Source organism: Taudactylus pleione, unplaced genomic scaffold (genome assembly GCF_031769625.1).
Source record: "Taudactylus pleione unplaced genomic scaffold, aTauple2 ptg000489l, whole genome shotgun sequence".
Classification (NCBI taxonomy): Eukaryota; Metazoa; Chordata; class Amphibia; order Anura; family Myobatrachidae; genus Taudactylus; species Taudactylus pleione.
In genome coordinates, this window is record NW_028284891.1 from 26858 (window position 1) to 42231 (window position 15374).

General features: G+C 36.9%; 1 protein-coding gene across 1 annotated transcript in view; it reads right to left on the reverse strand.

Moving 5' to 3' along the window:
- Positions 1-2429: 2429 nt before the first annotated feature.
- The window catches only part of EMX2 (empty spiracles homeobox 2), a 28258-nt gene continuing 15313 nt past the window's right edge, over positions 2430-15374 (reverse strand). Inside the window, exon 3 of the mRNA XM_088449605.1 lies at positions 2430-2881. Within this exon, the coding sequence (XP_088305731.1) occupies positions 2714-2881 (168 nt within the window). The 3' untranslated portion in view covers positions 2430-2713. The remainder of the gene's footprint in view (positions 2882-15374) is intronic.

The window sequence follows — 15374 nt, forward strand, 5'->3', positions numbered from 1 at the left end:
GCTGTATGTATAGTGACCCCTGTTCTGCTGCAGAGCCCCCCATCAGCTGTATGTATAGTGACCCCTGTTCTGCTGCAGAGCCCCCCATCAGCTGTATGTATAGTGACCCCTGTTCTGCTGCAGAGCCCCCCATCAGCTGTATGTATAGTGACCCCTGTTCTGCTGCAGAGCCCCCCATCAGCTGTATGTATAGTGACCCCTGTTCTGCTGCAGAGCCCCCCATCAGCTGTATGTATAGTGACCCCTGTGCTGCTGCAGAGCCCCCCATCAGCTGTATGTATAGTGACCCCTGTTCAGCTGCAGAGCCCCCCATCAGCTGTATGTATAGTGACCCCTGTTCTGCTGCAGAGCCTCCTGTGTGTATAGCGCTGCAGAGCCCCCCATCAGCTGTATGTATAGTGACCCCTGTTCTGCTGCAGAGACCCCCATCAGCTGTATATATAGTGACCCCTGTTCTGCTGCAGAGCCCCCCATCAGCTGTATGTATAGTGACCCCTGTTCTGCTGCAGAGCCCCCCATCAGCTGTATGTATAGTGACCCCTGTTCTGCTGCAGAGCCCCCCATCAGCTGTATGTATAGTGACCCCTGTTCTGCTGCAGAGCCCCCCATCAGCTGTATGTATAGTGACCCCTGTTCTGCTGCAGAGCCCCCCATCAGCTGTATGTATAGTGACCCCTGTGCTGCTGCAGAGCCCCCCATCAGCTGTATGTATAGTGACCCCTGTTCAGCTGCAGAGCCCCCCATCAGCTGTATGTATAGTGACCCCTGTTCTGCTGCAGAGCCTCCTGTGTGTATAGCGCTGCAGAGCCCCCCATCAGCTGTATGTATAGTGACCCCTGTTCTGCTGCAGAGACCCCCATCAGCTGTATATATAGTGACCCCTGTTCTGCTGCAGAGCCCCCCATCAGCTGTATGTATAGTGACCCCTGTTCTGCTGCAGAGCCCCCCATCAGCTGTATGTATAGTGACCCCTGTTCTGCTGCAGAGCCCCCCATCAGCTGTATGTATAGTGACCCCTGTTCTGCTGCAGAGCCCCCCATCAGCTGTATGTATAGTGACCCCTGTTCTGCTGCAGAGCCCCCCATCAGCTGTATGTATAGTGACCCCTGTGCTGCTGCAGAGCCCCCCATCAGCTGTATGTATAGTGACCCCTGTTCAGCTGCAGAGCCCCCCATCAGCTGTATGTATAGTGACCCCTGTTCTGCTGCAGAGCCTCCTGTGTGTATAGCGCTGCAGAGCCCCCCATCAGCTGTATGTATAGTGACCCCTGTTCTGCTGCAGAGACCCCCATCAGCTGTATATATAGTGACCCCTGTTCTGCTGCAGAGCCCCCCATCAGCTGTATGTATAGTGACCCCTGTTCTGCTGCAGAGCCCCCCATCAGCTGTATGTATAGTGACCCCTGTTCTGCTGCAGAGCCCCCCATCAGCTGTATGTATAGTGACCCCTGTTCTGCTGCAGAGCCCCCCATCAGCTGTATGTATAGTGACCCCTGTTCTGCTGCAGAGCCCCCCATCAGCTGTATGTATAGTGACCCCTGTTCTGCTGCAGAGCCCCCCATCAGCTGTATGTATAGTGACCCCTGTTCTGCTGCAGAGCCCCCCATCAGCTGTATGTATAGTGACCCCTGTTCTGCTGCAGAGCCCCCCATCAGCTGCACGCCTGTTATGCCCCCTATAATCCCCTTATCACGATCGGAGCCATCAGACGGACGCGCCGTGCGGGGGATTTGCAGCATCTGTTTCATGAGAGGTGACTGTAGTCTGAGCGCCTGCGATAACGCTGCGACTCTGCGCGTCCACACGCGTCGCCCCCGGACCCCCCCGGGATAATCGCACAGACTGATTTGCACTTACACAAAAGCGGCCGGAGCCTTTGTAGCTGGAACAGAGGGGACGAGGTTTCTCTTTCAATTGGGAATAAGATGATTACTGCTCTGTATGAGGATCAGGAGAAGACAGACTGCGGCCCTTTCATCTGCCCCCTTCATATACTCCTCCTGTGGGCATCTGGGAACCTCTATGTACCCCTTCTATGGGCAACCTAGGACCCTTTATAGACCCACTTAAGGGCAGCCTGCCCCCTTCATATACTCCTCTTGTGGGAAGCTGGGACCTCTATATACCTGGGACCCTCCATATACCCACCTATGGGCAGTTGGGACCCTCCATATACCCACCTATGGGCAGTTGGGACCCTCCATATACCCACAGCCTAGGGCCCCCCATATACCCCTCCTATGGGAAGCTTGGGGCCCCAGCAGCTGGAACTCTATTACCCCCCAGCCCCCCCATATGGGCAGTCTGAGACCCTCCATATCCTCCCCCTATGGACAGTAACTACACGGCCATCATTAGAAACGCTGCGACACAGGGGCGACAGCTCGGGTCACTCTGCCAACGTCAGGATAAATCTTTATTGACCAAATCTGTAGCAGTTGATACTTCTTGGAAGTATATAGGTGTCAGAAGCACAAGCACGAATTATGTACAGTCCGGTATAGGGAGTCCCCGTGTGCACATACAGGCTCCTGCGACAAATACTAGGTACAAAGGCAGAAGGGTCCCCCCCTGTGTCTCTCCAAACGGCCGAGTCCGGGTCACAGGGTCCCCCTCACCCGCACAGGGCTCCGCCAACAGCTGCAAGTGCAAAAATCCTCCTCCGGGCCGGCCCCATCCCTGGCCCCGTCTGTGCTCCAGCAAAGTGCGATGCACTAATCGTCCGATGTGACATCGATCTCCTCGGGGCTGGCCTGCTTGGTGGCGATTCTCCAGCGATTGATGTGGTGGGTGCCCTTCTTCTTCTGCGACGAGTCCGAGCCCTCCTCCTCCAGCTTCTGCCGCTTGAACTTCGTCCTCCTGTTCTGGAACCAGACTTTTACCTGCAGGACACAAAAGCGCAGCGTTAGCGCATCCTCAGCGCAGCACTAGCGTAAGGCTATATGGTTATTGCGTCATTCCCCCTCCATTTATCATTATCACACACACTTATATTTATCTCAGCTATACAATGTGTCCCCAAGTCACAGGAGCCCCCTATATCCTACCTGCGTGTATGTACATAGTACGTGAGCAGATACGTGATCACAAGGACAAGTGCAAAAGTAGCATGAAGCAAATCATAGGATACAAGCTGTATCATCATCAGTGCTGCACATACATTATATATATATATACACACACAGAGATCTATATATATATATATATATATATATATATACACACACACATATATATATATACACACAGAGAGATCTATATATATATATATATATATATATATATACACACACACATATATATATATATACACACAGAGAGATCTATATATATATATATATATATATATATACACACAGAGATCTATATATATATATATATATATATACACACACAGAGATCTATATATATATATATACACACCCAGAGATCTATATATATATATATATATATATATATATACACACACAGAGATCTATATATATATATACACACACCCAGAGATCTATATATATATATATATATATATATATATATACACACCCAGAGATCTATATATATATATATATATATATATATATATATATATATACATACACACAGAGAGATCTATATATATATATACACACACAGAGAGATCTATATATATATATATATATATATATATATATATATATATATACACACACAGAGATCTATATATATATATATATACACACACCCAGAGATCTATATATATATATATATATATATATATATATATATATATACACACACAGAGATCTATATATATATATACACACACAGAGATCTATATATATATATACACACACAGAGAGATCTATATATATATATATATATATATATATATATACACACAGAGATCTATATATATATATATACACACACCCAGAGATCTATATATATATATATATATATATATATATATACACACACAGAGATCTATATATATATATACACACACAGAGAGATCTATATATATATATATATATATATATATATACACACACACATATATATATATACACACACAGAGATCTATATATATATATATATATATATATACACACCCAGAGATCTATATATATATATATATATATATATATACACACAGAGAGATCTATATATATATATATATATATATATATACACACAGAGATCTATATATATATATATATATATATATATATATATACACACACACACAGAGATCTATATATATATATATATACACACACACAGAGATCTATATATATATATATATATATATATATATACACACACCCAGAGATCTATATATATATATATATACACACACCCAGAGATCTATATATATATATATATACACACACACAGAGATCTATATATATATATATATATACACACACAGAGATCTATATATATATATACACACACAGAGATCTATATATATATATATATACACACACACACAGAGATCTATATATATATATATATATATACACACACAGAGAGACCTATATATATATATATATATATATACACACAGAGATCTATATATATATATATATATATATATTATATATACACACACACAGAGATCTATATATATATATATATATATATATATATATATTATATATACACACACACAGAGATCTATATATATATATATTATATATACACACACAGAGACCTCTCTCACTGGTGATATAGCTTGTATCCTATGATTTGCAATGTTTACTACTAGTGTGCTTTTGCACTTTTTCTTGTACTCTTAGCACTATCTGCTTACATACTATGTAAGGTGCCACATACATAAAGGCAAATTATATATATATTAAAAAAGAGTGGAGCGGCGCTTAGTCTATATTCAGTCAGATTAATGTCTCAATAATCCTCAACAGGTGCACTCCCCCAGATCATATATATATAATTATCCTTTATTTATATGATGCCACAATGGTTCCACAGCGCCTTACACAGTACATAAACAGTTGAGTAGAACAGTGACTTACAGTACAAGACAATGCAGGACACGTACATGATATATACACATTGCCGCAGCAGTGATCATAGCACTCAAGCAGCAAGAAAGTGAGGGTTAGGTGCTGTTGTAGGGAGGATGGAGTATATGATAATATAAGTATGGGAAGGAGTGACAGAGACGGGTAGCACAGGTGATGTACACATTAAACATAAGGGAGTGGGTTAGAATGAGAGCATGTATGTATATATATATATAGCATGTGTCTGTACGTACGTGTGTATATATAAATGTGTATTGTATAAATATAATATAAATGTGTATATGTATTTATGTATGTATAATGTGTGTAAAAATACCCCTCTTGGGTGTGGCACTCCAGGCAAGAAATAAAAGTTCTCAATCCAGCTGCATAAAGTGAATCACCTTATGCCGCTGCATTGAGAACTTTTATTTCTTGCTATATATATCTATATATATATATTTATAATATGCATATTTTTGCACAATACGTATTTATGTATGTATAATGTATATGCATATATATATATGTATAATGTGTATGTATATACAATATGTATTTATGTATGTATATGTATATATAGCATTTATGTACAGTATAATACAGCTACACATATAGTCTGTGACCCCCATCCACTGCAGTAATACAGAGAAGTTGCATCTTATACTATGGGTTAGAGGGGAAGGGGAGAATAGAGTGTGAGCTCCTGGAACCCCGGCCGTGCCTGCAGCTGACAGATAAGTAAGCCGCTCTCTGGGAATTAGGGGCCGGGACTTCCACACAGCAACCAGGGTGACTTTAATTCGTTTTTACTTTGCTAATTGAGGGGAGGACGGTTCATGTCTCTGTGTTGATCTGGAAGAAATGTCTCATTGCGCTGACATTGGTACAAAGACCCCCAAGGATCAGCCAGCACAAAGACCACCGTAAAGCCTGCCTTCTTCTCTGACCTCCAGAATAAAGGTGCAATCACTTGTAAAACAAAAGCTTACACAGCCCCCATCCCCTGTAATAGTGTCCAAGCCTAATCCGCCCAGCCATATATTCTCTGCTTCAAGTCTCCAGTAGTTTAGTGACAAGTGCAAACTCACTCCATCACCCCCTCCCTTTAGTAAATGCCATCATAATCACCAGATTAGTATCACTGCTTTCAGCATTAATACCAATTACTACACAACCATAGCTGCTTTCACCATTTACAGTATAGCAATTATTGTACAAGTATATCACTGCTTTCACCATTAATACCAATTACTGCACAATCATATCACTGCTTTCACCAATTACTGCACAATCATACCATTGCTTTCACCATTAATACCAATTACTGCACAATCATATCACTGCTTTCACCATTAATACCAATTACTGCACAATCATATCACTGCTTTCACCATTAATACCAATTACTGTACAATTATATCACTGCATTCACCATTTATACCAATTACAGTACAATCATATCACTGCTTTCACCATTTGTACCAATTACAGTACAATCATATCACTGCATTCACCATTTATACCAATTACAGTACAATCATATCACTGCTTTCACCATTTATACCAATTACTGCACAATCATATCACTGCATTCACATGGGGCGGGGCCACAATCACCATTGATTACAGCAATACCCAGAGCATCCTGAGGATGCTCCGGGGAGGTGTAAGGGCAGCGGTGTACCGTCAAAAGGGTCCTAAGGATGCTCCAGGCAGCATTGCTGCATAGATTCTGGCTGCAGTGTGCCATTCTGGGACCCTGCTAACCAGATGAGGCTAGCAGAAAAAAGCTCAGAGGGCCAGACCAAATGATTCCCCGGGCATTATACAGGCCCAGGGCCTGAGGGAACACATCTCTGATTCATACCAATCACTGCACATTACTGTCACTGCATTCACCATTTATACCAATTACTGCACATTAGTGTCACTGAATTTACCATTTATACCAATTACTGCACAATCATATCACTGCATTCACCATTTATACCAATTACTGCACAATCAGATCACTGCATTCACCATTTATACCAATTACTGCACAATCATATCACTACATTTTCCATTTATAACAATTACTGCACAATCATATCACTGCATTCACCATTTATACCAATTACTGCACAATCATATCACTGCATTCACCATTTATACCAATTACTGCACATTAGTGTCACTGCATTCACCATTTATACCAATTACTGCACAATCATATCACTGTATTCACCATTTATACCAATTACTGCACATTAGTGTCACTGCATTCACCATTTATACCAATTACTGCACAATCATATCACTGTATTCACCATTTATACCAATTACTTCACATTACTGTCACTGCATTCACCATTTATACCAATTACTGCACAATCATATCACTGCATTCACCATTTATACCAATTACTGCACAATAATATCACTGTATTCACCATTTATACCAATTACTGCACATTACTGTCACTGCATTCACCATTTATACCAATTACTGCACAATCATATCACTGTATTCACCATTTATACCAATTACTTCACATTACTGTCACTGCATTCACCATTTATACCAATTACTGCACAATCATATCACTGCATTTACCATTTATACCAATTACTGCATAATCATATCACTGCATTCACCATTTATACCAATCACTGCACAATCATATCACTGCAATTACCATTTATACCAATTACTGCATTATCATATCACTGCATTCACCATTTATACCAATCATTGCACATTACTGTCACTGCATTTACCATTTATACCAATTACTGCATAATCATATCACTGCATTTAGCATTTATACCAATTACTGCACATTAGTGTCACTGCATTCACCACTTATATCAATTACTGCACAATCATATCACTGCATTAACCATTTATACCAATTACTGTACAATAGTATCACTGCATTAACCATTTATACCAATTACTGTACAATAGTATCACTGCATTAACCATTTATACTAATTACTGTACAATAGTATCACTGCATTAACCATTTATACTAATTACTGTACAATAGTATCACTTCATTCACCATTTATACCAATTACTGTACAATAGTATCACTGCATTAACCATTTATACTAATTACTGTACAATAGTATCACTGCATTAACCATTTATACTAATTACTGTACAATTGTATCACTGCATTCACCATTTATACCAATTACTGTACAATAGTATCACTGCATTTACCATGTATACTAATTACTGTACAATAGTATCACTGCATTCACCATTTATACTAATTACTGTACAATAGTATCACTGCATTAACCATTTATACAAATTACTGTACAATTGTATCACTGCATTAACCATTTATACTAATAACTGTACAATAGTATCACTGCATTATCCATTTATACTAATTACTGTACAATCATATCACTGCACTCTCCATTTATACCAATTACTGTACAATCATATCACTGCATTCTCCATTTATACCAATTACTGTACAATCATATCACTGCATTCACCATTTATACTAATTACTGTACAATCATATCACTGCATTCTCCATTTATACCAATTACTGTACAATAGTATCACTGCATTTACCATTAATACTAATTACTGTACAATAGTATCACTGCATTTACCATTTATACTAATAACTGTACAATAGTATCACTGCATTCACCATTTATACTAATAACTGTACAATCATATCACTGCATTCACCATTTATACTAATTACTGTACAATCATATCACTGCATTCTCAATTTATACCAATTAATGTACAATCATATCACTGCATTCTCCATTTATACTAATTACTGTACAATCATATCACTGCATTCACCATTTATACTAATTACTGTACAATCATATCACTGCATTCACCATTTATACTAATTACTGTACAATCATATCACTGCATTATCCATTTATACTAATTACTGTACAATCATATCACTGCATTCACCATTTATATTAATTACTCTACAATCATATCACTGTATTCTCCATTTATACCAATTACTGTACAAACATATCACTGCATTCACCATTTATATTAATTACTCTACAATCATATCACTGAATTCTCCATTTATACCAATTACTGTACAATCATATCACTGCATTATCCATTTATACTAATTACTGTACAATCATATCACTGCATTCTCCATTTATACCAATTACTGTACAATCATATCACTGCATTCTCCATTTATACCAATTACTGTACAATCATATCACTGCATTCTCCATTTATACCAATTACTGTACAATCGTATCACTGTATTCTCCATTTATACTAATTACTGTACAATCATATCACTGCATTATCCATTTATACTAATTACTGTACAATAGTATCACTGCATTCACCATTTATACTAATAACTGTACAATAGTATCACTGCATTCACCATTTATACTAATTACTGTACAATCATATCACTGCATTATCCATTTATACTAATTACTGTACAATCATATCACTGCATTCACCATTTATATTAATTACTCTACAATCATATCACTGTATTCTCCATTTATACCAATTACTGTACAAACATATCACTGCATTCACCATTTATATTAATTACTCTACAATCATATCACTGAATTCTCCATTTATACCAATTACTGTACAATCATATCACTGCATTATCCATTTATACTAATTACTGTACAATCATATCACTGCATTCTCCATTTATACCAATTACTGTACAATCATATCACTGCATTCTCCATTTATACCAATTACTGTACAATCATATCACTGCATTCTCCATTTATACCAATTACTGTACAATCGTATCACTGTATTCTCCATTTATACTAATTACTGTACAATCATATCACTGCATTATCCATTTATACTAATTACTGTACAATAGTATCACTGCATTCACCATTTATACTAATAACTGTACAATAGTATCACTGCATTCACCATTTATACTAATTACTGTACAATCATATCACTGCATTCTCCATTTATACCAATTACTGTACAATCATATCACTGCATTCTCAATTTATACCAATTACTGTACAATCATATCACTGCATTCACCATTTATACCAATTACTGTACAATCATATCACTGAATTCTCCATTTATACCAATTACTGTACAATCATATCACTACATTCTCCATTTATACCAATTACTGTACAATCGTATCACTGTATTCTCCATTTATACCAATTACTGTACAATCGTATCACTGCATTCACCATTTATACTAATAACTGTACAATCGTATCACTGTATTCTCCATTTATACTAATTTCTGTACAATCATATCACTGCATTCTCCATTTATACTAATTACTGTACAATCATATCACTGCATTCTCCATTTATACTAATTACTGTACAATCGTAGCTGCTTTCACCAATTACTCCAATTACTGTACAATCATATCACTACATTCACCATTTATTCCAGTTACAGTACAATAATATCACTATAATCACCATTTATACCAATGTATGCACATTACTATAACTACAGTCACCATTTATTCCAGTTACAGTACAATAATATCACTATAATCACCATTTATACCGATGACTGCACTATACTATAACTACAGTCACCATTTATACCAATGACTGCACTATACTATAACTACAGTCACCATTTATACCGATGACTGCACTATACTATAACTACAGTCACCATTTATACCAATGTCTGCACAATACTATAACTACAGTCACCATTTATACCAATGACTGCACAATACTATAACTACAGTCACCATTTATACCAATGTCTGCACTATACTATAACTACAGTCACCATTTATACCAATGTCTGCACTATACTATAACTACAGTCACCATTTATACCAATGTCTGCACAATACTATAACTACAGTCACCATTTATACCGATGACTGCACAATACTATAACTACAGTCACCATTTATACCGATGACTGCACAATACTATAACTACAGTCACCATTTATACCAATGACTGCACAATACTATAACTACAGTCACCATTTATACCAATGTCTGCACAATACTATAACTACAGTCACCATTTATACCAATGACTGCACAATACTATAACTACAGTCACCATTTATACCGATGACTGCACAATACTATAACTACAGTCACCATTTATACCAATGACTGCACAATACTATAACTACAGTCACCATTTATACCAATGACTGCACATTACTATAACTACAGTCACCATTTATACCAATGTCTGCACAATACTATAACTACAGTCACCATTTATACCAATGTCTGCACAATACTATAACTACAGTCACCATTTATACCAATGACTGCACATTACTATAACTACAGTCACCATTTATACCAATGACTGCACAATACTATAACTACAGTCACCATTTATACCAATGTCTGCACAATACTATAACTACAGTCACCATTTATACCAATGACTGCACAATACTATAACTACAGTCACCATTTATACCAATGTCTGCACAATACTATAACTACAGTCACCATTTATACCAATGTCTGCACAATACTATAACTACAGTCATCATTTATACCAATGACTGCACAATACTATAACTACAGTCACCATTTATACCAATGACTGCACAATACTATAACTACAGTCACCATTTATACCAATGACTGCACAATACTATAACTACAGTCACCATTTATACCAATGACTGCAAAATACTATAACTACAGTCACCATTTATACCAATGACTGCACAATACTATAACTACAGTCACCATTTATACCAATGACTGCACAATACTATAACTACAGTCACCATTTATACCAATGTCTGCACAATACTATAACCACAGTCACCATTTATACCAATGTCTGCACAATACTATAACTACAGTCACCATTTATACCAATGACTGCACAATACTATAACTACAGTCACCATTTATACCAATGTCTGCACAATACTATAACTACAGTCACCATTTATACCAATGACTGCACAATACTATAACTACAGTCACCATTTATACCAATGTCTGCACAATACTATAACCACAGTCACCATTTATACCAATGACTGCACAATACTATAACTACAGTCACCATTTATACCAATGACTGTACAATACTATAACTACAGTCACCATTTATACCAATGACTGCACAATACTATAACTACAGTCACCATTTATACCAATGTCTGCACAATACTATAACTACAGTCACCATTTATACCAATGTCTGCACATTACTATAACCACAGTCACCATTTATACCAATGTCTGCACAATACTATAACTACAGTCACCATTTATACCAATGTCTGCACAATACTATAACTACAGTCACCATTTATACCAATGACTGCTCAATACTATAACTACAGTCACCATTTATACCAATGACTGCACAATACTATAACTACAGTCACCATTTATACCAATGACTGTACAATACTATAACTACAGTCACCATTTATACCAATGTCTGCACTATACTATAACTACAGTCACCATTTATACCAATGTCTGCACTATACTATAACTACAGTCACCATTTATACCAATGTCTGCACTATACTATAACTACAGTCACCATTTATACCAATGACTGCTCAATACTATAACTACAGTCACCATTTATACCAATGACTGCACAATACTATAACTACAGTCACCATTTATACCAATGACTGCACTATACTATAACTACAGTCACCATTTATACCAATGTCTGCACTATACTATAACTACAGTCACCATTTATACCAATGTCTGCACAATACTATAACTACAGTCACCATTTATACCAATGACTGCACAATACTATAACTACAGTCACCATTTATACCAATGACTGCACATTACTATAACTACAGTCACCATTTATACCAATGACTGCACATTACTATAACTACAGTCACCATTTATACCAATGTCTGCACTATACTATAACTACAGTCACCATTTATACCAATGTCTGCACAATACTATAACTACAGTCACCATTTATACCAATGTCTGCACAATACTATAACTACAGTCACCATTTATACCAATGTCTGCACAATACTATAACTACAGTCACCATTTATACCAATGACTGCACAATACTATAACTACAGTCACCATTTATACCAATGACTGCACAATACTATAACTACAGTCACAATTTATACCGATGACTGTACAATACTATAACTACAGTCACCATTTATACCAATGACTGCTCTATACTATAACTACAGTCACCATTTATACCAATGACTGCACATTACTATAACCACAGTCACAATTTATACCGATGACTGTACAATACTATAACTACAGTCACAATTTATACCGATGACTGCACAATACTATAACTACAGTCACAATTTATACCGATGACTGTACAATACTATAACTACAGTCACCATTTATACCAATGACTGCTCTATACTATAACTACAGTCACCATTTATACCAATGACTGCACATTACTATAACTACAGTCACCATTTATACCAATGTCTGCACTATACTATAACCACAGTCACCATTTATACCAATGTCTGCACATTACTATAACTACAGTCACCATTTATACCAATGTCTGCACAATACTATAACTACAGTCACCATTTATACCAATGTCTGCACAATACTATAACTACAGTCACCATTTATACCAATGTCTGCACAATACTATAACCACAGTCACCATTTATACCAATGTCTGCACTATACTATAACTACAGTCACCATTTATACCAATGACTGCACATTACTATAACTACAGTCACCATTTATACCAATGACTGCACATTACTATAACTACAGTCACCATTTATACCAATGTCTGCACAATACTATAACTACAGTCACCATTTATACCAATGTCTGCACTATACTATAACTACAGTCACCATTTATACCAATGACTGCACATTACTATAACTACAGTCACCATTTATACCAATGACTGCACATTACTATAACTACAGTCACCATTTATACCAATGACTGCACAATACTATAACTACAGTCACCATTTATACCGATGTCTGCACAATACTATAACTACAGTCACCATTTATACCAATGTCTGCACAATACTATAACCACAGTCACCATTTATACCAATGTCTGCACTATACTATAACTACAGTCACCATTTATACCAATGTCTGCACAATACTATAACCACAGTCACCATTTATACCAATGTCTGCACATTACTATAACTACAGTCACCATTTATACCAATGTCTGCACAATACTATAACTACAGTCACCATTTATACCAATGTCTGCACAATACTATAACCACAGTCACCATTTATACCAATGTCTGCACTATACTATAACTACAGTCACCATTTATACCAATGACTGCACATTACTATAACTACAGTCACCATTTATACCAATGACTGCACATTACTATAACTACAGTCACCATTTATACCAATGTCTGCACTATACTATAACTACAGTCACCATTTATACCAATGTCTGCACAATACTATAACTACAGTCACCATTTATACCAATGACTGCACTATACTATAACTACATTCACCATTTATACCAATGACTGCACAATACTATAACTACAGTCACCATTTATACCAATGTCTGCACAATACTATAACTACAGTCACCATTTATACCAATGACTGCACAATACTATAACTACAGTCACCATTTATACCAATGACTGCACAATACTATAACTACAGTCACCATTTATACCAATGTCTGCACAATACTATAACTACAGTCACCATTTATACCAATGACTGCACATTACTATAACTACGGTCACCATTTATACCAATGTCTGCACTATACTATAACTACAGTCACCATTTATACCGATGACTGCACTATACTATAACTACAGTCACCATTTATACCGATGACTGCACTATACTATAACTACAGTCACCATTTATACCGATGTCTGCACAATACTATAACTACAGTCACCATTTATACCAATGTCTGCACAATACTATAACTACAGTCACCATTTATACCAATGACTGCACATTACTATAACTACAGTCACCATTTATACCGATGTCTGCACAATACTATAACTACAGTCACCATTTATACCAATGTCTGCACAATACTATAACTACAGTCATCATTTATACCAATGACTGCACAATACTATAACTACAGTCACCATTTATACCAATGTCTGCACAATACTATAACTACAGTCACCATTTATACCAATGACTGTACAATACTATAACTACAGTCACCATTTATACCGATGACTGCACAATACTATAACTACAGTCATCATTTATACCAATGACTGCACATTACTATAACTACAGTCATCATTTATACCAATGTCTGCACAATACTATAACTACAGTCATCATTTATACCGATGACTGCA